The sequence below is a fragment of the Sus scrofa genome, chromosome 3 (assembly GCF_000003025.6).
Source record: "Sus scrofa isolate TJ Tabasco breed Duroc chromosome 3, Sscrofa11.1, whole genome shotgun sequence".
Classification (NCBI taxonomy): Eukaryota; Metazoa; Chordata; class Mammalia; order Artiodactyla; family Suidae; genus Sus; species Sus scrofa.
In genome coordinates this window covers 25,302,553-25,327,886 of record NC_010445.4, presented here as the reverse complement: position 1 = coordinate 25,327,886, position 25,334 = coordinate 25,302,553, and the positions used below count along the sequence as shown (strand labels likewise).

At 43.4% G+C, this 25,334-nt stretch overlaps 2 protein-coding genes across 3 annotated transcripts in view; one reads left to right on the top strand and one right to left on the bottom strand.

The window, feature by feature from the left end:
• Positions 833–25,334, top strand: part of ACSM4 (acyl-CoA synthetase medium-chain family member 4) — a 30,853-nt gene continuing 6,351 nt past the window's right edge. The window contains exons 1-7 of one of the 2 annotated variants that reach the window (XM_021085656.1): positions 833–952; positions 8,903–9,152; positions 11,919–12,129; positions 17,245–17,452; positions 21,765–21,908; positions 22,613–22,769; positions 24,864–24,943. In XM_021085656.1, the coding sequence (XP_020941315.1) occupies positions 8,952–9,152; positions 11,919–12,129; positions 17,245–17,452; positions 21,765–21,908; positions 22,613–22,769; positions 24,864–24,943 (1,001 nt within the window). In that variant the 5' untranslated portion in view covers positions 833–952; positions 8,903–8,951. The remainder of the gene's footprint in view (positions 953–8,902; positions 9,153–11,918; positions 12,130–17,244; positions 17,453–21,764; positions 21,909–22,612; positions 22,770–24,863; positions 24,944–25,334) is intronic. The other variant, NM_001243022.1, reaches the window with a different exon arrangement.
• The window catches only part of THUMPD1 (THUMP domain containing 1), a 30,029-nt gene continuing 16,871 nt past the window's right edge, over positions 12,177–25,334 (bottom strand). Inside the window, exon 5 of the mRNA XM_013995606.2 lies at positions 12,177–12,540. Within this exon, the coding sequence (XP_013851060.1) occupies positions 12,481–12,540 (60 nt within the window). The 3' untranslated portion in view covers positions 12,177–12,480. The remainder of the gene's footprint in view (positions 12,541–25,334) is intronic.

Below are 25,334 nucleotides of genomic sequence, written 5' to 3'. Positions count from 1 at the left end.
AACTGGCCAAACTGAAATACTAAAGTGATAGCCAGGGGTGGCTAATCAAGCGTTCTGTTCTTAAGCAACATGGGAGTTCAAGAATGAAAGTCAGGTGTTCCCGTCATGGCTCAGTGGGTAGCTCAGTGGGGTTAAGGATCCGGCGTTGCCGTGAGCTGTGGTGTAGGTCGTAGACGTGGCTTGGATCCCGCATTGCTGTGGCTGTGGCGTAGGCTGGAGGCTACAGCTCTGATTGGACCCTTAGCCTGGGAACCTCCACATGCCACAGGTGCAGCCATAAAAAGAGGAAAAAAAAAAAAAGATTCTGCCATGTAGCATGTCAAGAACTTCTTTTTATGATAAGAATGGAGTATCTTGGCAATGGGGTGCTACACTGGGCTCTTCTCAGCTCACCAGAGCCAACGAGGCACGTTCCTCCAGCTCTGTGTTCCCATCCAACGATATCATCCGAGGGGTGAAAAATTAGCCAGAAAATCAGTCATGATGGGAACATGTACTCCATGGAAACTGGCAAATAGAGTTGGCCTCTGAACAAGATGATTTTGAACTGCGTGGATCCACTTTACCTGGATTTCCCGCCCCCCACCCAGTGGTAAATAGCACAGTACAACAGCACCTGCAGTTGGTAGATGCCACAGATGCAGATCTGAGTATGCAGAGGAACAATGGTTAACAAGAGGATCTAGCGATCGCACAGGGATTGTCTACTGTGTTGGCATCCCTTACCCTTACCCCCATGTTGGTCAAGGGTCAGCTGTTCTACAAATTAGGGCACCTTTTTTTTTTTTTTTTAACCAGAAGGCCAATTGTTAAACATTTACCAGCACACAGCACCCCTTGAGCGCTAACATGCCCCCCATCATCACATCCTCTACTTCTTGCTGCAGGATAGCTCTTCAAGTCCTTGATCTGTGTGTATTTGGCTTCTTTCTTGGTTCCACCGTAAAACAAAGTAAGTAACTTTATTCCTGTCTGAGTTGTCACCTAGTCTCAAACCTGTATCAGGTCCAGGCTCATTTAAGAGGATGTCTAAAACTTTGTCTGCTGTTTTCTCCGAGCTTGTTCCTTTTCATTGCATTCCGTTTCATCTTGTGTTTTGTTCATATTGACTGGAAGGAAATTAATAATAAATCATTGTGGCCGCTACTGCTCAAAAGTTCACAACCTGAGTTCCTGTTGCAGTGCAGGGGAGACAAATCCAACTAGTATCCAGGAGGGTGCGGGTTCGATCCCTGGCCTTGTTCAGTGGGTTGGGGATCGGGCATTGCCATGAGCTGTGGTGTAGGCCACAGACTCAGCTCAGAGCCTGTGTTGCTGTGGTGGTGGTGTAGGCTGGCAGCTACAGCTCCAATTTGACCCTTAGCCTAAAAATAAAAGCAGACATGGCTCGGGTCTTGTGTTGCTATGGCTGTGGTATAGGCTGGCAGCTGTAGCTCTGATTTGACCCCTAGCCTTAAAAAAAAAAAAAAAAAAAAAAAAAAAGTTCAAAATCACAGAAGAAAGTCAAAAATCTCTTTGCCTGGTATCTAAGAGCCTCCAAAACTTGTCTTTTCAACATTGTCATCCACTATTTCCCAGCAGAGAGCTTTGCTCTAGAGACGAATGTTTTCACTGTTCCTAACTTGACCTGCTCATTATTCTTTCCTTGTCATTGGGCACCTCGTGGTCCCCTCCTGAGATGCCTAATGGCTCTCCTTTCCACCTACTCAGAATCTTGTCATCCTCCAAAGCTCAATTCAGGAGTCACCTCCTCTAGGAGTTCCTGTGGTAGCTCAGTGATGTTGTCTCTGTGAGGATGTGGGTTCAATCCCTGGCCTCGCTCAGTGGGTTAAGGATCCAGCATTGCCACAAGCTGCAGTGTAGGCTGAAGAGGCAGCTCAGATCTGGTGTTGCCGTGGCTGTGGCCCAGGTCGCAGCTGCAGCTCCAATGTGATCCCTGGCCTGGGAACTTCCATATGTAGGTGTGGCCATAAAAAGAAAGAGAAATTGTTTAAAGATTCACCTTCTCCAAGAAGCTCAGTCTGCAGTGAGCTGTATCTGGATAGAGTTCCCACAGGGAGATGGAGTGAGCACTAGGAGAGGGGTGCCTCCTCCCAGTGAGCACTGCAGGTGCTGCCTTCCTCTTGTAAGGACCAGGTGCCCACCCATAGGATCTAGGACAACCTCCCCATCTCAAGATCCTTAACTCTCACCTCTGCCACGTCCCTTTTGCCAGGTAAAATATTACAGGTTCTGGGAGTTAGGAGAGGAATAAACTTTGCAGGGAGGCACATATTCTGTCTTTCACAATGGATTTAGCCTTGGACCTTATTTATTAAAGGATCAATGTTCAGGCCTGGCCCAATAAGGGATACTCTCTCTGGGTATCATGTCAGGTACCAGTGAACTATTTTTTTTTTAATTTTTTGGTCCACACCAATGGTATATGGAAACTCCCAGGCCAGGGACTGAACCCGCATCACAGCATCGACCTGAAGTGCTGCAATGACAATGCTAGATCCTTAACTTGCTGCACCACAAGGGAACTCCCACCAAAGAACTCTTAAGACAAGAGGCAGACTACTGTTACCAACAAGCAACAATTAGGCACCAACTCCATGAAACAATTCTTGTGTGTGTGTGTGTATGTGTTTGTTTGTTTTTTTTTTATTCTGGCCGCCCCATGGTGTATGGAGTTCTTGGGCCAAGGATCAGATCTGAGCCTCAGTTTTGACCTATGTTGCAGCTGCAGCAACACCAGATCCTTTAACCCACTGTGCTGGGCAGGGAATTGAATTTGTGTCCCAGTGCTCCAGAGACACCGCGGATCCCGTTGTGCCACTGCGGGAGTTCCATGAAACTCAATTGTCATTGCCTCTATGGACATTCACAAGGGCACAAACAGGCGTAATTTATGTTCAAGCCATCTGCAATTTTGTCTCAAAATAATTTCCAATGAAATACCATTAGGACAGGCACCTAGCAGTGGTTGGCACACAGTTGGTGCTCAATAAAGCCAGAAGTTGGGGGAGTTCCCGTTGTGGTGCAGTGGAAAGGAATTCGACTATGAACCATTGGAGCTGCAGGTTCAATCCCTGGGCTTGCGCAGTGGATTAAGGATCTGGCATTGCCGTGAGCTGGGGTGTAGGTCACAGATGTGGCTCAGATACTCCGTGGCTGTGGCTGTGGCGTAGGCCAGCAGCTATAGATCTGATTGGACCCCTAGCCTGGGAATCTCCATATGCTCCGAGTGTGGCCCTAAAAAGAAAAAAAAAAAAAAAAAAAAGCCAGTAGTTGGGAAGACTTCTTATAATCTCTAATCAGTGAGTTGAGAGTTCAGATATGATTTCTTTGGTTGTCTTTGGGCAGATCTGCCAGGCCAGATCAAGTTACGCCACAGTAGTTGAGCACGCCAATGGCCCTGGCTACCTGATAATCTTCTCAAGAAGCTCTGACAATGGTCTGCTTGAGTAGCATGGATCTTGATACTGTCAGCTTCATGGATGAGAATAATCCGCTCAAGTCTTGGGGCTTAGCTATTGTCTGGCACTGAACCACAAGAGGAGGTTGCTCCTGCATTTCCTCCCTCTTCCCCAAACTGTGTCTTAGAAGTTGCTGTCCCTTTAACCAGAGGCTGCCCAGAGAAACAAAAACACTCCTCCTCCCCAGGGACTGCATGCCAGAGACTTGGGGTTCTGATGGCATAGGTGCCACCAAGAGAACAGAAGGAAGGGAACAATTTTCTGGCTGATACAGAGCTGAGTCTTTGGGAAGGAACTGAAAACCTTTTTGGATCAATAATACCATTTTCTGGTAAGGAAAAAAAAATGCATGTGGTAACATGAAAGAGATTTTAGTAAACCAGAAGCTGAGAAAGTGTATTTAAATCTATAGGAAGCGGTAAGAGTCACGTGGTTTCACCTTAAATGGATAACTGCAGATCCTGGATAAGAAAGATATCTTTGATGGGTAAATGGTCTGTTCTCTGACTTTGTGAAGGTTGTAGAAATATAGCAAAAAATCTGTGAAAGCATTTCCTCTCATTGGATGTGGGGACAACTAGAACGGACTGGAATCTGAACTGCTTACAAGGGGAATGAATGGCCCTTGGTCAATGGCTCACCTCGCAGTACCTCAGTCATCTTACAGGCAGATAGCCTGCATCCTGGGGCTGTTGAGAGAACGAAAAAAGACATCGCATGGAACTACCTAATGCAGGCCTTAGGGCCCATCAATTGCTATACATGTATATTCTGGGCTGTACCTGCAGCATGTGGAAGTTCCCAGGCCAGGGATTAAAACTCACCCCATAGCAGTGACAATGCCATATTCTTAACCTGCTGTGCCGCAAGGGAACTCAATACATTTTTTTTTTTTTTCCGCTGTTCATTTCCTCTAACAAATTGGAAGTCACTCAGACTTCAGAAATCACCCAGTTGAACCCTCTCCCTTAGATAGATACCTTCTAGAGATATTTTGGTAAAATGTATTTATAGACAGATTTCTATGGAAATATGTCTTGACCCAAAAGAGTCAGTAACCCTCAGATTTGATCCTGGAATCACATTAACTTCCCACAGACTCCCAAGTCAGGAAATGGATCTCTTCAATGCAAAATGGCAGCTATTCAGAGTTTTGTGATCGCCTTAAAAACGTGTCCACACTAAATCTATTCAGAAAATCAAAAGCAAATGAAAGAGACAGAAAGAAGGGAAGATAGTGGCAAAACATTTTTGAAGTGCCGTTGAAAAATCCTGCTCTGTCATATTTTGATTTGTTTCTATTACCTACGATCATGTTTGCTCATGCAAGACTTATTATACGCTGTTTAGGCACATAACATAGGAAATGCTGAAATATATATTCATATCAGTTCTGTTTGCAATATAGTTTTAGATTTTTGGAAATGTTAAGTTGATGATTTATTAAGATATGGAAAATAAGAAGAATTTGGAGGTGTTCCCATTGTGGCTCAGCAGGTTAAGGACCCGACACAGTCTCTGTGAGAATGTGGGCTCAATCTCTGGCCTTGCTCAGCGGCATAGGTTGTAGGTTCAGCTCGGATCCAGTGCTGCTGTGGCTATGGTGTAGGTTGGCAGCTACAGCTCCGATTTGACCCCTAGTCCAGGAACTTCCATATGCTGCAGGTGCAGCCATAAAAAGGGGAAAAAAAGAACAATTTGGAGAAAGTGGAGAGGAAATTTACATTGAAACGATGTATGCTGTTTTCTGGACTATTCTCTCTGGGAAGCAAGATCATTCCAAGTGTCCCATCTCTTGAGAGTCTTTCTGATTCATCAAGAACTTGGGACCAAGAAGGATCAAAATGGAGAAAGTGAAGGCTAGAATGTTTCAGCCTGATGGGGGCTCATTTCAGCCCCAAGAACCTAGAGCACAGTAACAGGGCGTTTAAAAAGGCAGAAATGGGAGTTCCCGTTGTGGCGCAGTGGTTAACAAATCCGACTAGGAACCATGAGGTTGCGGGTTCGGTCCCTGCCCTTGCTCAGTGGGTTAACGATCCAGTGTTGCCGTGAGCTGTGGTGTAGGTTGCAGACGCGGCTCGGATCCAGTGTTGCTGTGGCTCTGGCATAGGCCAGTGGCTGCAGCTCCGATTCAACCCCTAGCCTGGGAACCTCCATATGCCGTGGAAGCGGCCCAAGAAATAGCAAAAAAAAAAAAAAAAAAAAAAAAAAGACAAAAAGGCAGAAATGAGCCACCAAGATGTCAGTGGCTCCAATCCAATACTTTCCTAGGTTTTTCGGTATGTCAAGCAGCTAAAGCCTCCTGCCATGAACAGTTCTGAGGTTGGTTGGTTTGTTTTTCGAGGTTTGGTTTTTAATGTGCAGCGTTTATTGAGTACTAGTCATGTACCAGGCCCTGTGCTAAGGCACTTGCTTAAGCTCTACAACTAGCCAATGCACAAGGTACTATCATTACTCTTATTGCTCAAGATGAAATAAGACTTGGACATGTTAAGCAACTTGACAAAGGTTAAGAGAGGCAAGTATGGGAGTTTCCGTCGTGGTGCAGTGGAAACGAATCCGACTAGGAACCATGAGGTTGTGCTTTTGATCCCTGGCCTCGATCAGTGAGTTAAGGATCCAGTATTGCTGTGAACTATGGTGTAGGTTGCAGATGTGGCTCAGATCTGGCATTGTTGTGGCTCTGGCATATGCCAGTGGCTACAGCTCCCATTAGACCCCTAGCCTGGGATCCTCCATATGCTGCAGGTGCAGCCCTAAAAAGACAAAAAAAGAAAAAAAAAGGCAAGTATGGATGCAAGCTTGTATGGGGTGTGCATGTGGGCGGCTGTGTAGATGTTTAGTGAACATGCATGTATACAGGCGTGGGTGTGTGTTTAGGCGGCAGCTGGGTTCTCGCTTTCAGCAGAAGCTTAAATCATGAGCACAGCCTTCGCTTCTTCCCCTCCCCTCATCTCCTTTACTCTGGAGATCTCCACCACACTTTCAAAAATTTGCCAAGGTAAGGCATGACCCCTCTTCTTTCTACCTGGACAAAATAAAGACTTTAATACCAACAATATCACCAGAAATGGCGCTTCCTGGGTTACAGTAAATTTGCATTTGCACCAAGTGAGCCTCTCACTTCTTGAGACACTGAACAGCAAGGAGGGCTTGGCCACAGTAATGAGCAGATGGCACAATCTGCACTCTTTGTTCTGTTGTTTATTTGCTATCACCACGCTGCAGACTCAGGCACCCTTTGCACTGGGTGTTTATGTTTCCACTCCCTGCAAGGCCACCACGTAGGACTAAAGGGCTAAAGGGTGAGGACACTGGTGAGACCATCAATACAAAACTTCCACAGAGAGACTGAATAGCAGAGAGGTTAAGTAGGGAGGCTATGAAGTCAGACCATACAGGTTCCAATCTTGCCTCTGGCACCATGAGATGGATAACTTTCAGCATCTTACTGAGATCTACATGGGCCTCGGATTCCCCACATGTAAACTGGAGATAAATAACACCAGCCTTACAGCTCATCAAGAATGTTTGAATGCTATCAGGATTATAAAGTGCCTGGTTTACAGCAAATGATTAATAAATATTGGCTTCTGTCATTAAAGATAGCTCTATGAGACACCTTAAAACACTATCTGGGGGAGTTCCTGTTGTGGTGCAGCGGAATGAATCCAACTAGTAACCATGAGGTTGTAGGTTGGATCCCTGGCCTTGCTCAGTGGGTCAGGGATCCGGCGTTGCCGTGCGCTGTGGTGTAGGCTGCAGACATGGCTCGGATCCCGTGTTGCTGTGGCTGTGGTGTAGGCCAGCCGCTGTAGCTATGATTTGACCCCTAGCCTGGGACCTCCATATATCGCACGATAGGCCCTTAAAAAGAAAGAAAAAAAAATCCACCTATAATGTCTAGGTAGGTGAGGGAGACCGGGCACATAGCTTTAAAAAAATAATAACACAAGGTGACAACCATTGTATGCGTAGTATAGATGCATGGTATGGAAATTCAAAAGAAGAAATGTCACAGAATTAGGCAAAAAAATTAGAATACAGACGGCAGTCCAGGGAGTTCCCATTGTGGCTCAGTGATAACGAACCCAAGAGTATCCATGAGGACGTGGGTTGGATCCCTGGCTCCACTCAGTGGGTTAAGGATCCAGCATTGCCGTGAGCTATGGTGTAGGTCACAGATGTGGCTGGGATCGGGCATTGCTGTGGCTGTGGGGTAGGCCAGCAGTTGCAGCTCTGTTATGACCCCTGGCCTAGGAACCTCCATATGCCACGGGTGTGGCCATAAAAAGAAAAAAATAATAATAACAGATGGAAGTCCACAAAGGGAAGATTAGCAATGTCACAAAACTAAGTCTGAAAGAGTTGAGAGTAAACTGCAAGTCTCCTGATTCCCACTGTAAGACTGCCTTATGGAACTAGGCTACAGGAGTGCTAATGAAAATAATATTACTAGCCCTTTGAAGGCCTTTTTCACATGCTCAACATTTTACATACATTATCTTATTAAAGCCTCAGAAGAGGAGTTCCCATCGTGGCTCAGTGGTTATCGAACCTGACCAGCATCCATGAGGATGCAGGTTCGATCCCTGGCCTCGATCAGCAGGTTAAGGATCTGGCATTGCCCTGCACTGCGGTGTAGGCTGCAGATGCGGCTCAGATCCTGCGTTGCTGTGGTTGAGGCATAGGCTGGCGGCTACAGTTCTTATTTGACCCCCAGCCTGGGAACCTCCATATGCCTCTGGGGGCAGCCCTAAAAGACAAACAAAGAAAGAAATCCTCAGAGTAATCCTCAGAGAGAGGTACTATATTTTTTCCCATTTTTACATATGAGAACATTGAAGTAGAGGGAAAGTCATGTTTCCAAAGCCTACAGCCACAAAATGGCTGAGCCAGGGCTTAAACCAAAGTTTCAAACCAGTTATCACAAAGGACTAAAGAACAGGGGCAGGGAGAGTAGCCAGAAGCAAGGGGTGGCTGTGTGGGGGAATAACAGGCCAAATCTTCAGGGCGGGAATTCATGCAAAGCGGGTGGGCTGGTTTTACTGGAAGAGGAAATTCAAGGAAAGAAGCTAGCAGGTAGGGTTAGAACAGAGCATGAGGCAGACAGAAGGACATCTTGAAATTAATGCAGGCAGCAAATTTTTTAATTGTCTATCATTTGTTTGGGAAGAAGGTAGGGACAGAAGATGGGAGCCCGACGACCCTACCGTTGTGAGTTGCTGTGTTTTGAAGGCTAACTGGGTGGCAGGCAGACTGAAGAGGTGGTGTATAGGAGCAGAGACACAGACCATCGGCTAACTGCCTCAGCTCTGAAGAAGGAGGGGGTGTTTTCGGGTGTTCCCCAACTTCCTGGGGCCCCCGGCGGCAAGCCCATTTCCCAATCTCCCCCCAGAGCAATGGGAGAGACTAACCCTCCGACCCATCCTTCCCCACAGACTGCAGTACGTCCATAGCCACATAAGTTGCCAAGGCCCTTTGAGCGTCATGAAGATCTTTTCCTGCTACCAGACATTCAGGTTCATCCGACTCACCAAGCCTCCTGGCCGGCGCTTTCACAAAGACTACCAGCTGCAGGTGCCTCTGACTCTTGATGACCTCGAAGCCATAATGCTCTGTGAGCGACCGCTGCCGAAGAGCTTCAACTTCGCTGCGGACGTGCTGGACCAGTGGTCCCAAAAGGAAAAGGTATAACATGATGGGCTTCCCTCGGATGCTTAGTGTCCACCTACCTGTCTCTCTTCCATGTCTTTGTTCTGGGCTCCCCCTTTATTTTTATTTTTTTGTCTTTCTGTCCTTTTTAGGGCCTCACCCACGGCATATGGAGGTTCCCAGGCTAGGGGTCGAATGAGAGCCACAGCCGCTGGCCTACGCCACAGCCACAGCAACGCCTGATCCAAGCTGTCTCTGTGACCTGCACCACAGCTCACGCCAATGCCGGATCCTTAACCTACTGAGCGAGGCCAGGGATCGAATCTGCAACCCCATGGTTCCTCGTTGGATTCGTTTCTGCTGCGCCAGGACGGGAACTCCCTGGGCTCCACTTTTAATGAGATCTTTTCATCCCTCTTGGTTTCCTTTGTTTTCCAGTTGCCCTGCTCACTCCCCGGAGAAGGCCTTGGGTCCCCAGCGACCTATGGCTGGTTTTTCTCTGGAACCTCCTTGCCCCTCGTCATCATGGTTACTCACACCTCTTTACTTTCATTTTCTCCAAGTCCTACACAGCAGCTCTTGGCTCTCTATTCATTTCTTTGGGCTGGTCACAAGCTCACCAACGAGCAGGCATTTGAGCTTTGTTTTTGTTTTTGCTTGTTTGTTGAATAGTCATCATTGAAGTAATTAGGAGAGAAACAGGATGAGAAGAGTAAAGCAATAAGCCTTACCAAGTGTTTAGTGTAGCCCCAGGTCAAAGTCCCTGTTTACTGACCCTTACTCCTGCCAGACACTGAGCTCAATGCTTTACCTATCAGTGCTCCCCAAAATGCACTGCAAGGACCTGTGCTGCCGAAGACATACCAGATATACAAGGTATTGAATAAAGGGAATCAATCCTTCCTATTATTATTATTATTTTTCTTTCTAGAGCCGCACCCATGGCATATGGAGGTTCCCAGGCTAGGGGTTGAATCGGATCCACAGCCACAGCAACGCGGGATCCAAGCCATATCTGCGACCTACACCACAGCTCATGGGCAACGCCAGAGCCTTAACCCACTGAGCGAGGCCAGGGATCGAACCCGCAACCTCACGGTTCCTAGTCGGATTCATTAACTACTGCGCCACCACGGGAACTCCTCAATCCTTCCTATTAGAGGGGAAGGGCTTCCTCCAAATCCATTGTCTTTAACAGCTCTCTTACACTAGCTAAACTGTCTTTCGAACAGAGAGAACAGCTAGAAGTTGAAAATTTCAAGATAACATTCAAGGGCACTATGTTGTTTTCGGTAGAGATTCATTTTTCAGTAACCCTTTTCTAGCAAATGGTACTGATTTCCTCTTTATGGTGGTAATACACACATTTTCCCTCTTAAGCAAATGTGTACAAGTAAAAGTGGGTCAACACAAAGGAAAATACAAAGGACAATAGCACAGGGGTAGACAGATGGGGCAGAACAGTGACACTCAGATGACTCAGGTTGAGAAATATGGACTTTATATTATTTCATCAATTCCCCATCACTTCCCTGGGGGTTACAACTAAGGAGCTTAACCCCACAGAAGTTAAGCTACTTATCCAAGGTCACCAGTTCTCAAGGTAAAGGAACCAGTTCCCGATCTTACAGAGCTTTCATCCATAGGATAGGGATCTGGATCACCGCACAGCAGAATGGAGTTGCCTGGAATGGGAGCGCCCAGCTGCAGAAACAGAGAGAAATCAGAGAGGAGAAGGAGGGAGGGGCAGAGAAAGGCTCTACCGAGGAAGGGAAATGGAAATTGGGCTTTAAGTATTTTCCCATCAGTGAAGGCAAAAGGAGCACTCCAGAAAGGGAAGAAGGGGGGAGTAATTTTTTTTTTTTTTTTTTTTGTCTTTTTGCTTTTGTTAGGGCCGCTCCCACGGCATATGGAGGTTCCCAGGCTAGGGGTCGAATCAGAGCTGCATCCGCTGGCCTACACCAGAGCCACAGCAACTCTGGATCCAAGCTGCGTCTTCAAACTACAGCTCACTGGCAATGCCGGATCCTTAACCCACTGAGCGAGGCCAGGGATCGAACCCACAACCTCATGGTTCCTGGTTGGGATTCGTTAACCACTGCACCACGACAGGAACTCCAGGGGGGAGTAATTTTTACCCATAGGTAATCAGTACCACAAAGAGGTCTTGCAGTATAGATGGCTCGCTTTGTAGGGTCATGTACATTTCATGAATGTAGCGTCATTCATGAAATCAATGAAGTTGCTGCTCTTCCCCCAAAGGACCTCTATCTTGGTTTCTGTTACCTATGAAACCCAGATCTTGGCCTTTTGGGGGAAAAGATAAAAGTCCTCATTGGTCTCACTAAATCCGCTAGGGTTTTTTGATGGCACAGACGCTAACATAAGCAAGAAAGGAATTTATTGGACGGATATGGGAGTGCTCACAAAATTGGGTTGGAAGCTGGAGTCTTAGCAAGGACGGGAAACCAGGGCAGATGCATAAGCGTCGAGAGCTGATAGACGGGTTTTGCTGCGACATTTTCTATCTTTTTGTTCTTCTCGGAAAACTCATTTTCAGAGAGAGAAGGTGTGATTGGCCTGACTTGGGCGATAGGCCCACTCACTGATCAGGGAAGGTGCTGTCTCAACAAGGCTGTGCTCAAGAGGAGAGTGGTGGTTCCCCCCAGAGACAAACTGGGTTGCTCTTCCTGGAATCCACAGTGCAGGTGCTGACAGGACATCACAGAGGATGTCACATCTTACTGATAACCCCTCATCTAAGCCTTCTGCTCTCTTTCCCGTGTCCCCCTGCATGTCCAGACAGGAGAGAGACCAGCCAACCCAGCCCTGTGGTGGGTGAATAGCCAGGGAAACGAGGTGAAATGGAGCTTTAGAGAACTGGGCTCCTTGTCCCGAAAAGCTGCCAATGTGCTCACCAAGTCCTGCGGCCTAGAAAGAGGAGACCGAGTGGCCATGATTCTTCCCCGAATCCCAGAGTGGTGGCTCCTAAATGTGGCTTGTATGAGAACAGGTCAGTGCCAATAGCTAACATGGCTAAAACATGCATGTAGAAACAGAGAGAGAGACTGGAAAATGAGGTTTTTTTCTGAATTGTTAGTTCTGATTGAAGTTAAGCTTACAAAAGACAGAAGAGTAAGACTTGGAATTTGGAGCAAACATGATGCAATAATAGTAACAGCTATGATAAGAGGTAAGTATTATTGGGATACCCATTTTGCAAGCGAGGAAACTGAGATTCTGAGAGGTTAAGAAGCTTGCCCAGAGTCATACAGCTAGAAAGCTATGCCATTGGGACGTAAACACAAAACTCTCTAAAAGCCAATGTGGGTACCAATGCCTCTCTGCAATGCTGGTTATGACTTTATCCAGTGTTTATCCAGATGCTCCAGAACTTTCTTCTCCAAATAGGTTTGGATTCTCCCTGACATGGAAGTACAAAAGAAAGAAAAAGGATTTTGTAACACAAGAACTTGTAAGAATATGACTATAGATTCCAGCTGGAAACCTCTGCCTCTTTCCAGACAAAAAGCTTAATGTATTCAATGATACATTTTCTCCCACTATAGTAATTTATAATGTACCCAGATAAAATTTCTACAGGATTGTTTGCCCCTCTGGGGCGGAAATCAGCAACAAAACAAAACAAACAAACAAAAAACGCATGGCCTATGGGTTGGCCATCTATTTTTGTAAATAAAGTTTTATTGGACCTGAAACTGTACTCCTTCTCAGATGGGACTTAAACTCAGGCAAAATTCAGGTTGGGACTTGAACCCCCCATCCCTGACTTAGGAGGGAACTCAAACTCACTGTCTTTTAATTGAAATCACTAACTTGATGTCAGGACTTACTGAAGCTCAGGTTGTTTTGTCTAAGCACGGAAAGAATTCAGTGAGAGGCGAAGTGGTAGGCAAAGAGTGAGTTTATTAGCACAAGATGATTGCTTGTGAGAGATCCAAGTCAGCAGGCAGAGGAAGGCAGGAGCCCTTGAGAACAAAGGGGGCTGCATTTTTATAATCAAAGAAAAAGTGGGGTGAGGAGAAGTTTACGTTCTTCCTCATCTTTTGAGGAGATGTCAAGGCTTACACCATTAGTTCCTTCTTTGACCCCATATGGTTTAACTGGGACTATCATGGCATTATTTTATCTTATTTTATTGTCTTTTGTCTATTCAGGGCCACACCTGTGGCATACAAAGGTTCCCAGGTGAGGGGTCAAATTGGAGCTGTAGCTGCCAGCCTAAGCTACAGCCACAGCCACAGCCACATGGGATCTGAGCCACATCAGCGAAGCTCACGGCAACACCAGATCCTTAACCCACGGAGCAAGGCCAGGGATCGAACCCTTGTCCTCATGGATACTAGTCGGGTTTGTTAACCACTGAGCCATGACGGGAACCCCCATGGCACTCTTTAAATCATAAGTATATTAGCGAAAGAGCAGTAATATATACTAAAATATGATAGTTCATGCCAGGTTTTGGTCCCCTTTTACCTAGTTTTTTCCACTTTCATCTATATTTCTGTCTTGGCTACATGCAGAAATGCTACTCTGCAAGAACTATTAACTCCCTGACTTCATGTAACAAGATTCAGACCCCATCTCCTGTTGTCTTGTGTTTTAACTATCAGGGTTTGTGGCTTGAGTGTGTCTGGTGCTTACAGGCACCTGGTCTTCCTTCAAGGGAGTGTAACTTGTTGCTAGGATATGCATTCTTCTTCTTTTTTTTTTTTTTTTGTCTTTTTGCCTTTTCTAGGGCCACTCCCTCGGCATATGGAGGTTCCCAGGCTAGGGGTCAAATCGGAGCTGTAGCCACTGGCCTACACCAGAGCCACAGCAATGCAGGATCCAAGCCACGTCTCCAGCCTACACCACAGCCCACGGCAACACCAGATCCTTAACCCACTGAGCACGGCCAGGGATCGAGCCCCCAACCTCATGGTTCCTAGTGGGATTCATGAACCACTGTGCCACACCGGGAACTACAAGGATACTGTATTCTTTTCTTGAGTGGTCATGAGATTACAACAGTCTCCTCAACTGCCTTTCTGTCTTTAATCCCCTAGTAGAAATTTTTAACCATTTAATTGTCCTGCTCCATCTCTATTAGCATAAGTCTCATTCACTCGTTTACCTATTGTCCATCATTCTTTTTGCTCTACAACAGCAGAATTGCTAGTTGAGACACAGATGTTATGGCTCACAAAGCCTAAACTGTTTCCTATCTGGCTCTGTACTGAGAAAGTTTGCCACCCCTGCTCTAGACCACGACATAAATGTTTATAAGTCAATCAAAAATAAATAAGAATTCCAAAGGATATACTACAATAGAGAACACAAAGATGATTTTTACAATATCATTAATCATGGGAAAAGGTGGAAACGACTACATAGAAACAATTAAAGAACGTAGGTCAGCTGAGAATAAAGTTTAGTGGAGGTGTGTTTATGGCTCATTGAAACTATGATGCCTCAACTTGATGGATTACCATTAAAAGGATCATTATAAGGATTTCATGATGATGTTGAAAAATGCTCTTGCTGCCTGTTTTAAACAGAAGCAGCAACAGTGGGTTAAGGATCCCGAGTTGCCATGAGCTGTGGTGTGGGTTGCAGACACGGCTCGGATCCCCTGTTGCTGTGGCTCTGGCATAGGTCAGTGGCTACAGCTCCGATGAGACCCCTAGCCTGGGAACCTCCATATGCTGCGGGAGTGGCCCTAGAAATGGCAAAAAGACAAAAAAAATTTAAAAATAAATAAATAAACAAACAAACAAACAAAAGCAGCAATATATAAAATTCTTTTTGCATTCACTATAAAAAGGAACTTGCAAATGTGAAACCCATTGTTGACTGGAAGGAGATTAAAAGCTGGTAATTTATCATAAAAATGTATTCAATATTACCTAACATAATTTATACAATTTTGGAAATTTGAGATTAAAAATGAACCCACAATCTGAAAGGTGAAAAACATAAAGTAAATTAAATGTTAAACGAGCAGCCGAAGATTATGTTTTCAAGCTCAGAATTATTCAATCTTCTGAGTGAGGATGTGATGTTAGTGCCACAGTCCATGTGGCAAAATATTTTGATTTTGCTATAAAGCGTACATAGTCTGAAATCAACTAGACGAGAATGTCCTCCTGACCCCCAAGCTACCCACTGAATACATCACATCACAAATCTACCAAGAGCACTAATAATTTCTGAGAATAAGTGGTTTGCAAAATAAATAATCTTATATTTTTATATTGAGTGAATACTATGAGATGTTTTCTTGGTTAACTTCCCTATATCACATCTTTATTAATTTTTTCAAAAGGAGATGACATATAAAAGCTTTTATTTTTATTTTTTATTTGTGTTTTTTTTTTTTTTTTTTTTTTTTTTTTTTTTGCCAAGCCCTTGGCATGTGGAAGTTCCTAGGCCAGGTATTGAACCAGAGCCATCGCAGTGACAACACTGGATCCCTAACTGCTAGGCCACTAGGAAATTCTGAAGAGCTTTTAAAGTATATTCAGTAATCTGGGAGTTCCCGCCATGGCTCAGAGGTTAATGAACCCAACTAGTATCCATGAGGTTGCGGGTTCCATCCCTGGCCTCACTCAGTGATTCGGTGTTGCTGTGAGCTGTAGTGTGGGTCGCAGATGTGGTTGGGATCCCGAGTTGCTGTGGCTGCAGTGCAGGCTGGCAGCTACACCTCTGACTGGACTCCTAGCCTGGGAACCTCCATATGCCGTGGGTGCAGCCCTAAAAAGCTATATATACATATATATATATATATATATATATATATATATATATATATATATATATATATATATTCAGTCATTTAAGTTTCTTTTCTAGGAATTCAAACTGCACATCTCCCTACATAGCTGACTTCAGGAAACACCAAGAAATAAGTAGTCTGCTATACGGCACTGGTCTTCGGAGTCTGAAAAGTGTATTTTGAATCTTGGTTCTGCCACTTACTTTGCATCCCAGCATTAGATGCTAGTTGCCATCTATATGCTGAGGTTAATTTTAAATGAGAAACCAGGCATATATTACATGCTCAATAAATGGTACAGGCTCTTTATAATGCTTTACATACACTTTCTTCCCACTGAATTCCTTTAGAAAGTGCAAAGCACCTGCCGTCTCTTTTTCATCTAATTCTCCCGTATATGTTTTTCTCATTAGGTATTGACACTCTAAAATCAGGCCCATCTCAGGCCAGTGTTTAGAATGAAGTGAGAAGGTGGGATCAACTAAACATTGCTAAAGTAGTGTAGGTAAATTTTGACGATGCCAGACCACTGGGGAGACCCAGCTTAGGGGTGACTCTGCCTCTTGTCAACTATGACCCAATCTCACATGACATCAGATAGCAACAACTACATGAACGTGCACAGTTGCTTAGAGCAGTGGTCTTTGGGTTTTTATTTTGGTTACACAATCTATCAATAAAAATATCTGGGACACCCCCCCATCTAAGTAGTTATTTCTATTGTTCTATTTTACTAATATTATATGCTTACTATAATATATATGTGTATTAGATATACATGAGATAAAGTCATAAGCAGAATTCTAATGTCTCAATAAAGGTTTTAAAATTCTAATTTATTTTCTCATCACCAGTGGATGATCTTGCCAAACTCACTTTCGAGATCATTGGTTCAGAGGACTAAATGAAATCATGTTCATGAAAATGTGTTACATGCTGCTGTAAAGGGCTATTGCATAAAGATTATGTAATTATGATTCAAATGTTCCACAAAATGGTACATAATAATACCTCACCATCATAATGCCTATGATAGGCCAGACCCTTACTGGTATTTTCCTATTTTACAGAGAAGGAAAGGAAGGCACAGAGAGATCAGGCAACATGTTCAAGGTCACAAAGCTAGTAAGTCGGAAGGGCAGGATTAAACCCAGGGACTGCTGGACTCGGAAGCCAGTGTTCTAAGGACCTCCCAGTGATCAGGGTCCCGAGGGACAACCCGAGGACCAAGGCAGAGGTAGCTGAAGGTTAGATTCTGCAGCTCCTCCCCACCCAGGCACGTTTCCACGGTCTGCGAACAGCCTAATGGACAACAGTTCTGTTCAGCTCAGGGCTCTCTCTCTTTCTCAGGGCTTGTCTTCATGCCGGGAACAACCCAGCTGACAGCAAAAGACCTCCTCTATCGGCTGCGAGCATCCAAGGCCAAGTGCATTGTGGCCAGTGATGAGGTGGTCCCTGCAGTGGAGTCTGCTGCGTCAGAGTGTCCCGACTTGAAGACCAAACTCCTGGTGTCTCCACACAGCCGGAATGGGTGGCTCAGCTTCCAGGAGTTATTTCAGTGAGTATTCCCATCCCCTCTCAACCTGCAATGCCAGCAGTAGCAACAACCACAACTACGTCTCAGGGTCTCCTTCCCTCCAAGGACTCAGTACATTGTGGTTGATATGGGCTCCTTGCCAGTAAGAATTACCTAATAAACTGTTTTTAAGGTCAGAAGGAAGGGAGATAGCTCTGCTTCTGTTTCCCTGCCTCCTGCCATGGCCTGAGATGAGCCTCCTGCCCAGCTTGGTGCTTACTTAAGTCCTGGACCACATCTCCCACTGCCCTGACTCCCTCTGGCCACCCTTTTAGTCCTCAAACATGGCCCACCTCAGGGCCTTTGCACCTGCTGTTTCTTCTGCCTAGAATGCTCTTCCTCAGTCCTTTTCACAGTTGACTATCAGAGTTCAGGTCGAATGTTTTACCCTCGGTGAGGCTGTCCCTATCCAGAGTAGCGCCCCAAGCCACTCTATCACATCATCCTGTTGTTTTCTTCATAGTACTCATTACTATCTGAATATCATATCCATTCATTTGTTCCTTTATTTAATGTCTATTTTTCTCCTCTACAGTAGGGGTTGTCAAACTAGGGCCTATGAGCCGATTCTGTTTGGCATGCATTTTTATAAATAAAGTTTTATGGGAACACATTTGTGTACATATTGTCTATGGCTGCTCTCATCTCACAAGAGCAGAGCTGAGTAGTTGCAGCAGAGACGCTACGACCCACAAAGTCTAAGATAGTTATTATCTGGTACTTTACAGAAAAAATTTGCCAACTCTTGCCCTAAACTGTAAGCTCCAAGAAGGCAGAGGCACTATTTGTCTGATTGATCTCTCTCTATCCCCAGTTCCTACCATTTGGTTGGCGCTTAAGAAATATTTACTGATGAATGAATACACAAAACAGGTTCCTTAACCTCAGTTTTCCTCATATGTAAAATGGGGATAATTATACTGCATAAATCACAAGTGTTTTTTTGAAGATTAAGTAAGCCAATATGTGAGGAAATGCTTCCTAAACTCAAAAAACGGGGGGTGGGGGGGCGAGTAAGATGTTAATTAATGGTTTCCTCCTTCAAAGAGCTATTAAATAGCTTGTGGGGTTTTTTTTTAATTCTTCCAAAGAAGCTTATAGAAAGAAGACATATAAACTGTTGAATCAAGGCAGTTTCCCTTGTTGGAATGAAATTTAATCCTACTAATTAGTGTAAACCAAATCCCATTCGTCAATCCCCAAATTCTCTCCCAGTGCCATGCCAGTGAATCTTGTTCGTGTCTTTTATAAATTGTGTAACTCTGAATAAGTCTGTATCTCTGAAACTCTGTATCTTATCCATAAACTAGGGATACGGATAGTATCCACGCATGAGGTTATAAAAGAATCGAAAATGATGAAGCATGGGAAGTGTCTAGCACAAGACTTGGCACAGAGTAAGAACTCCATTAGTATTATTGTAATTATAATTACTATTATGATTATTCTCAAGTTAATAAAGTCACCGCAGTGACTCCCTAAGGGAGTGGTATTCAGATTGAATATGCACATCCCTCAGTAAAATGTTTTTTTACACATTTCCCTAATACATGTATATTTATTTACTTATTTATAAATTATATACATGTACTTTTGTACATCACATATTTATCAAAAGTAAACATTTTGGCGTTCCCGCTGTGGCAATGCAGGTTCAATCCCTGGCCTGGCACCCTGGGCTAAGGATCTGGAGTTGCCGCTCGGATCTGATCCCTGGCCGGGGAACTCCATATGCCTCAAGGTGGCCAAAAAAGGAAGAAGAAACATCTTAAGGAATGAATTTTAAAATATATTTAATCTGAAGTTCTCCTATTTTCTTCCCCATCCCAGTTGTCTTGCACACCCCCTGAGCAACAGGCACCCCCACTCCAAAGACCCCTGCCTCAGACAACCAGGCAACATCCTGCTTGCTGAGTCAAGTTTAAGGTTTTAAAGGGGCCATGAAGTTCACAAAAGACAGGCATCTGAACTAACCTTAATTTTGAACTGAAATTTACACATTTCAGGGGTATTCTTCAAGATACAGGGAATTCCCACTTCAAATAAACAAGTCTGGAGGGTCATATCTCCAAAAATGCCATGGATTGTTTGTCTAAAAACTAAGGAAAGACAAGCTATCCATTGCCTGCAGTTGGCCCGTCTCTCAGAAAACCACACACTGCAATAATGATGGTTAATTTCACTAGGTTAGAATCAATCTTCCAGAAATTAATTTTATTTATTTATTTATTTTCCTTTTACAGCCACACCTGTGGCATGTGGAAGTTCCCAGGCTAGGGGTCAAATTGGAACTGCGGCGGATGCCTATACCACAGCCACAGCAACACCAGATTTGAGCCACCTCTGCAACCATGCCACAGATCACAGCAATGCCAGATCCTCCACCCACTGAGCAAAGCCAGGAGTCAAACCCATATCCTCACAGAGACTGCATCTGGTTCTGAACCTGCTGAGTCACAATGGGAACTCCCAGGAATTAATTTTAACGCCTTTCACCCTCCTTCTGCCTCCTAAGGCTAGACATCCATGAACATTTCCAGAATATGTATAATAGGATGGAGAAAAAGTCAAAATTAATGACCAGACCGATGTTTCTTTTTTCCTATCTTAATAAAAAGGACCCTTCCCTGTAGGCCTGGAACCCTGAATTCTGGTCTTGAGGGGACTGAAACAACGTTCCAGGTAGAAGAACAGCATGAGTAAAAATATGGAGGCAAGAAACTCCTGAGGTGTGAAGGGGATAGACAACGAGCACTTCTGGGTGGCTAGAGAAGAAAATATCAGCTCAGACTGGAGTCTAAATGAGCAAGCAGAGTCCACATTGTGGCCTCTCATATAAAGATCTGACATGTATGCCAAGTCTTTAACCTCACCCCATAGACAAGGGAAGCCCTTGAAGAGTTTTAAGAAGGGAAGTGTCAAGGTGAGTTTGGCTTTTAATAGACTTCCCTGGCAACTGCATAAAACATAAATTTGAAAAGAACCAGACAGGAATCAAAGAGACCATCCTGAAGTCTCCTCTATGGGAGAGATGATGAGGTTCTAAATCTGGGGTCTGGTGAACGGGATTGAGAGAAGTGTCCCATTAAAGAATACCACACTAAAGAACTTGTGGCAGGACTTGGAGACTGATTGGACATGAAGAATGAAGGAAGGGGAGTTCCCGTCGTGGCTCTGTGGAAACAAAGCAGACTAGCATCCATGAGGACGCAGGTTTGATTCCTGGCCTCACTCAGTGGGTTAAGGATCTGGTGTTGCCGTGAGCTGTGGTGTAGCTCACGGATGCGGCTCAGATCCTGCATTGCTGTGGCTGTGGAGTAGGCCAGCAGCTACAGGTCTGATTTGACCCCTAGCCTGAGAACCTCCATATGCCCTGAGTGCGGCCCCAAAAAGACAAGACAAAAAAAAAAAAAAAAAAATGAAGGAGGGAATCTTCTGCTTTATAACCTGGATGACTTGGTGGGGTATGATCAGCTGGAATTGAATGTATTGAGGTTGAAGGGGCTAAGAACATCCAAATGATGTGTGGCAAGGGGTAGATATTTGAGTCTCAGGATCAGGAAGGTAAAGGTATACATTTGGAGTCATCAGAATATAGTCAATTCTGAGAAATCCAAACAGATATATAACTCAGGTATCCCAAGAGAGACAAATCATACAACAGAAACCCTGTTTGAAAATATGCTTGTCACTCACAGATTGTAATGCCTCTTTGTTTAGTAAAAGAAAGAAAAAAAAAAAGAAAGAAAAAAGAAAAGCAAAGCCTTATATCAAAAGGTTTCCATACTGGACTGAGAAGCATTCAAATATGAGTTGGGTGGGGTTTTGTTTTTTGTTTTTTGTTGTTGGTTGGTTAGTTGGTTAGTAATAGAAATATAAAGAAATTCCCCTTTCTCCAACCCAGCTCATGCCAATTTCAATCTATATTTATACTGAAAAAAAAATCAATAAAATTGAGTGAGCTCTTTTTATTTGGGGAGTCAGAAGGCAAGTTAACCAACAAAAATGACATTAATATTTCATGAAACTATGCTCGTTGACATAGTGTATGTTTATGTAATTAATCCTGTTTTACAGTTTCAACGACAATCTTAATCGTTTCTCATCAAAATGAATTAAAATGTCCTCAACCCTGTTTCCTTCAACCCGGGATATTAAAAATATGACACATGAGTCTCAAAATTCCATTGGTGTGTTATGAGTTATCCAAGAGGGCATAAGTAGCTGAACAAAAGAAATATCAAAGCTAAACTGGTCTGCCATATTTAGCCACATCTTGGGGTTCATATTACAGAAACGCCTCTACAGAGCACAGCTGTGTGGAGACAGGAAGTCAAGAATCAATGGCCATTTTTTTCACTAGTGGGACCTCAGGCTCGCCCAAGATGGCCCAGCACTCTCAAAGCAGTCTTGGAATTGGGTCCACCCACTGTGGAAGGTATGGAGGAAAACTCTGCTTTTGTCAAATTCTTCCCTGAGCTGCCAACATGGGTATCCAATTGCCCAGCTGGCCCCTCTAATGGGAGAGCTATTAGATACCGCCAATGAAATATCTACAAAACAGAACTCTTAATGTCCCTACCCAAACGTAGCTCAGTAAATGACACCATCTAACCAACTTAGAAAATGACCTTGAGTTAATCACCACAGCCACCTGTCTAGCTCCTTCTTTTTGCCAAGTAAATTTATCCACCTAGAGAGGCCTTCCAAGATATTCTAAAACTATCACGTTACCCTATTTTATTTTCGTCATTGCGCTTATCACTATTTGAAATCATGATATTTATGTTACTTATTAATTTTCTATGTGCTTGTTCACTATCTCCCTAAAATAGAGATCTGGTCTACCCTGCTCACTGCAGTAGAACGGTACCTATCATATATTTGCTCAGTCAATATTTGTCACATCAATGGACAAAGTCAGATGCCACACCCAGCCTCCTACTCCACTCTCAGACTAAGTCTTCTAATGAAGTGTGAGAGGTAGAATCCCTCACCTGCGGGGCTTCTTGTGACCCTTCTCTGTATCCATTGAGGTTCTGGGGCAAGGCCATTCCCTAAAGATGCCAATCTGTTTGCTTTCCTGTTTTGTTTTTCCGTTTTGGCTTGGTCTTTTTTTCTTGCTTCTCCATTATCATCTAGGCATTGGTTTGACCTAAAGTCCTCAGATACCATGTGGAACATTAGTGACACGGGGTGGATCAAAGCTTCCCTTGGCAGTCTGTTTTCCCCCTGGCTTATGGGATCCTGTGTCTTTGTGCATCGGATGGCCCAGTTTGACACTGACACCGTCCTAGATGTAAGTGATAATTTCTATTTACAAATATCATTGTCTATCCCTCATCTTCCCCCAAACCCAGAGAAATAACTGCTCAGCACATAGGTAGGGCTTCTCAAGGCTTATGAAAATCACTCTTTTTTAAAGAAGCGAAGTCTCCAGGGACTTGGCGTTTGAATGTCTTTAACAGAATGAAGAAGGTACACCTCCAACACTCTCAGGCATAAAATCCATTCTTGTGCTTCCAATTGTTCAGGATTTGCTAGTATTGCTAAATCTGTGGCCGCTTAAGAGTCAGGTTGTATATAACAGATTAGAAATCTCAAATGTAAATAAATCTTTGGTTTCTGAGTCAGTGAAACAAAGACAATAGCTGATAACCCGAACTCCTGTGTAGAGAAGATGGTGGGTGGTGTAACCTTTCTCCCAGAACAGCTCGTTGCTTCCCCACTTTCTCCCAGAATAGCTCCCCGCACCTGATGCTTCTCACTTGTTAATTCTCAGAACCCAGCTTTCTTCTTGAAACCAGGTAGGCCCAACCTTCTCAGTCAGCAAGGGCTAGATTGAGATATCAGATGACTCTGATTTCTTTAGCCTTTAGAATTCAATTCAGGTCAATTATTTTTCAACCATGAATCGTCAAATTTAACAAAATATATATTATTCAATAAACAACACATTGTTCGTTTGTTAACTGGTTTGACGAGATGGCTTGAGAGTTGTAAAAGAAATGCAGAGTAACGTAAGAACTTAGAATCTCTACATCAGATTTACAAAGTGACATGAGGTTGGTAAGTTAATTCCACATTCACTGACATGTGGAATCTGAAAAAAGGACAGAATGAACTTCTTTGCAGACTTTGAAATCTTATGGTCTCCAAAGGAGACAGTTTGGGGGGTGGGGGGATGCGCTGGGGTTGTGGGATGGAAATCCTATAAAATTGGATTATGATGATCACTGTACACTATAAATGTAATATATTCATTGAGTAATAAAAATATTTGTAAAATAAGAATATTCCTTTTCATAAAGTATTAAATATTTTATATCTAATAGGAATATTTAATAATATATTATTATTACAACATCATATAACATATATAACAATAAAATTCTTATTACTATATTAAATAAACAAGACTATTAAAATGAGAATAAATATTAAAATAAAAATATTCTTTTATGAAATATTAAATTTTAAAATATTTAAATAAGAATATATAGTATCATATTCTATATTAATATAATATTAATTCTATTTAATATATGAAATAAAAATACTAAAATAAGAATATTCTTATTTTACCAAGGTAATGTACTTTAAGTGCTATAGAAACCTTTATGGGTTTACGCTGTTCTTAGCTACATTACTTGTTAAGAAACTTGGCATCTAGGGGGCAGGTACACACAGTAGAAATGCTAGAGATCAAAAATTATTCTTGATCTATAACAATCCAGATAGACTAGATGTCTTGAGAACCTTCTCCCAAATAAATTTCATACAAATTGTCGATACATTAAGTGACGGTGGAACTTCTTCTCAAAGAGGATGTCTAAAACATTAGTATTTCTCTAGATTTGAGATGACTAGATCATTATTTGATTTTAAGGAGCTGGAAGTATAATGAGTCCAGCAAATCTTAAACAATAAATAAAAGAATAATAAAATACATAAAAATCCCTTAATACATTTAATCGATCTGCTCAAAACAATTGCTGTCTTTTATAGAGATGGTGCTGGAAATGTCTGGGTAAGTTAGCTTACATTCAGATTCAGTAGAGTATATGAAATTTCAAGAGTCCACTATGAAAGACAATTTGCGGCCCTGATGTAGAATAAATTAGTGCACACTTTGGGGTTGTTATCAGATTCAGCAATTTGCCTTTTGTTTAATTTGATTGTGCACGTCTGTTATTACGTATACATATTCTTTGCAATAGCTGGACATTTCTAAGAGATATAGTCACGAGTGACAACTGATAAATATTTGCTTACTGAATAATCATGAGATGAGCACAGGTTAATGGAAAAGAATAAGAGGTTGTAGACATCAGCTCCAGTCATGGCCTTTAAGTAACCACTTCTGACATCTGTGTCTTTCTCCATCATTCAGGTGCTTGCCACTTATCCCATCACGACCCTGTGTGGCCCTCCCACCGTCTACCGTATGCTTGTGCAAAAAGACCTTAGGAGGTATTTGGGCAGAAATCTCTGTTTGAACCACAAACAAAAGTTATAATCCAGCATCACAGATCTCCCCTTTTAAGCAAAAGATAGCCCAGAGTTTCTGTCTTGCCACTATTGACATTTTGGACCGAATAATTCTGTGTCATGGAGTCCTGTGCATTGTAGCATGTTAGGCAACATTCTACCTGGCCTCTTCCTACTCTATGCCAGTAGCACCTCCCTCTCCACCAGTGGTGATGATCAAAGATGTCTCCAGACATGTCTAGACTCTCCTGGGTGAGGGGGCGCCTGCAAAGTCACCCTCAGTTTAAGAATCACTGGGAAAGCCTCTAGGGACAACTGAACATTTTTCTAGAAACAACCAGAGCTCTATAATCCCAGAACTCCCATCACCCTC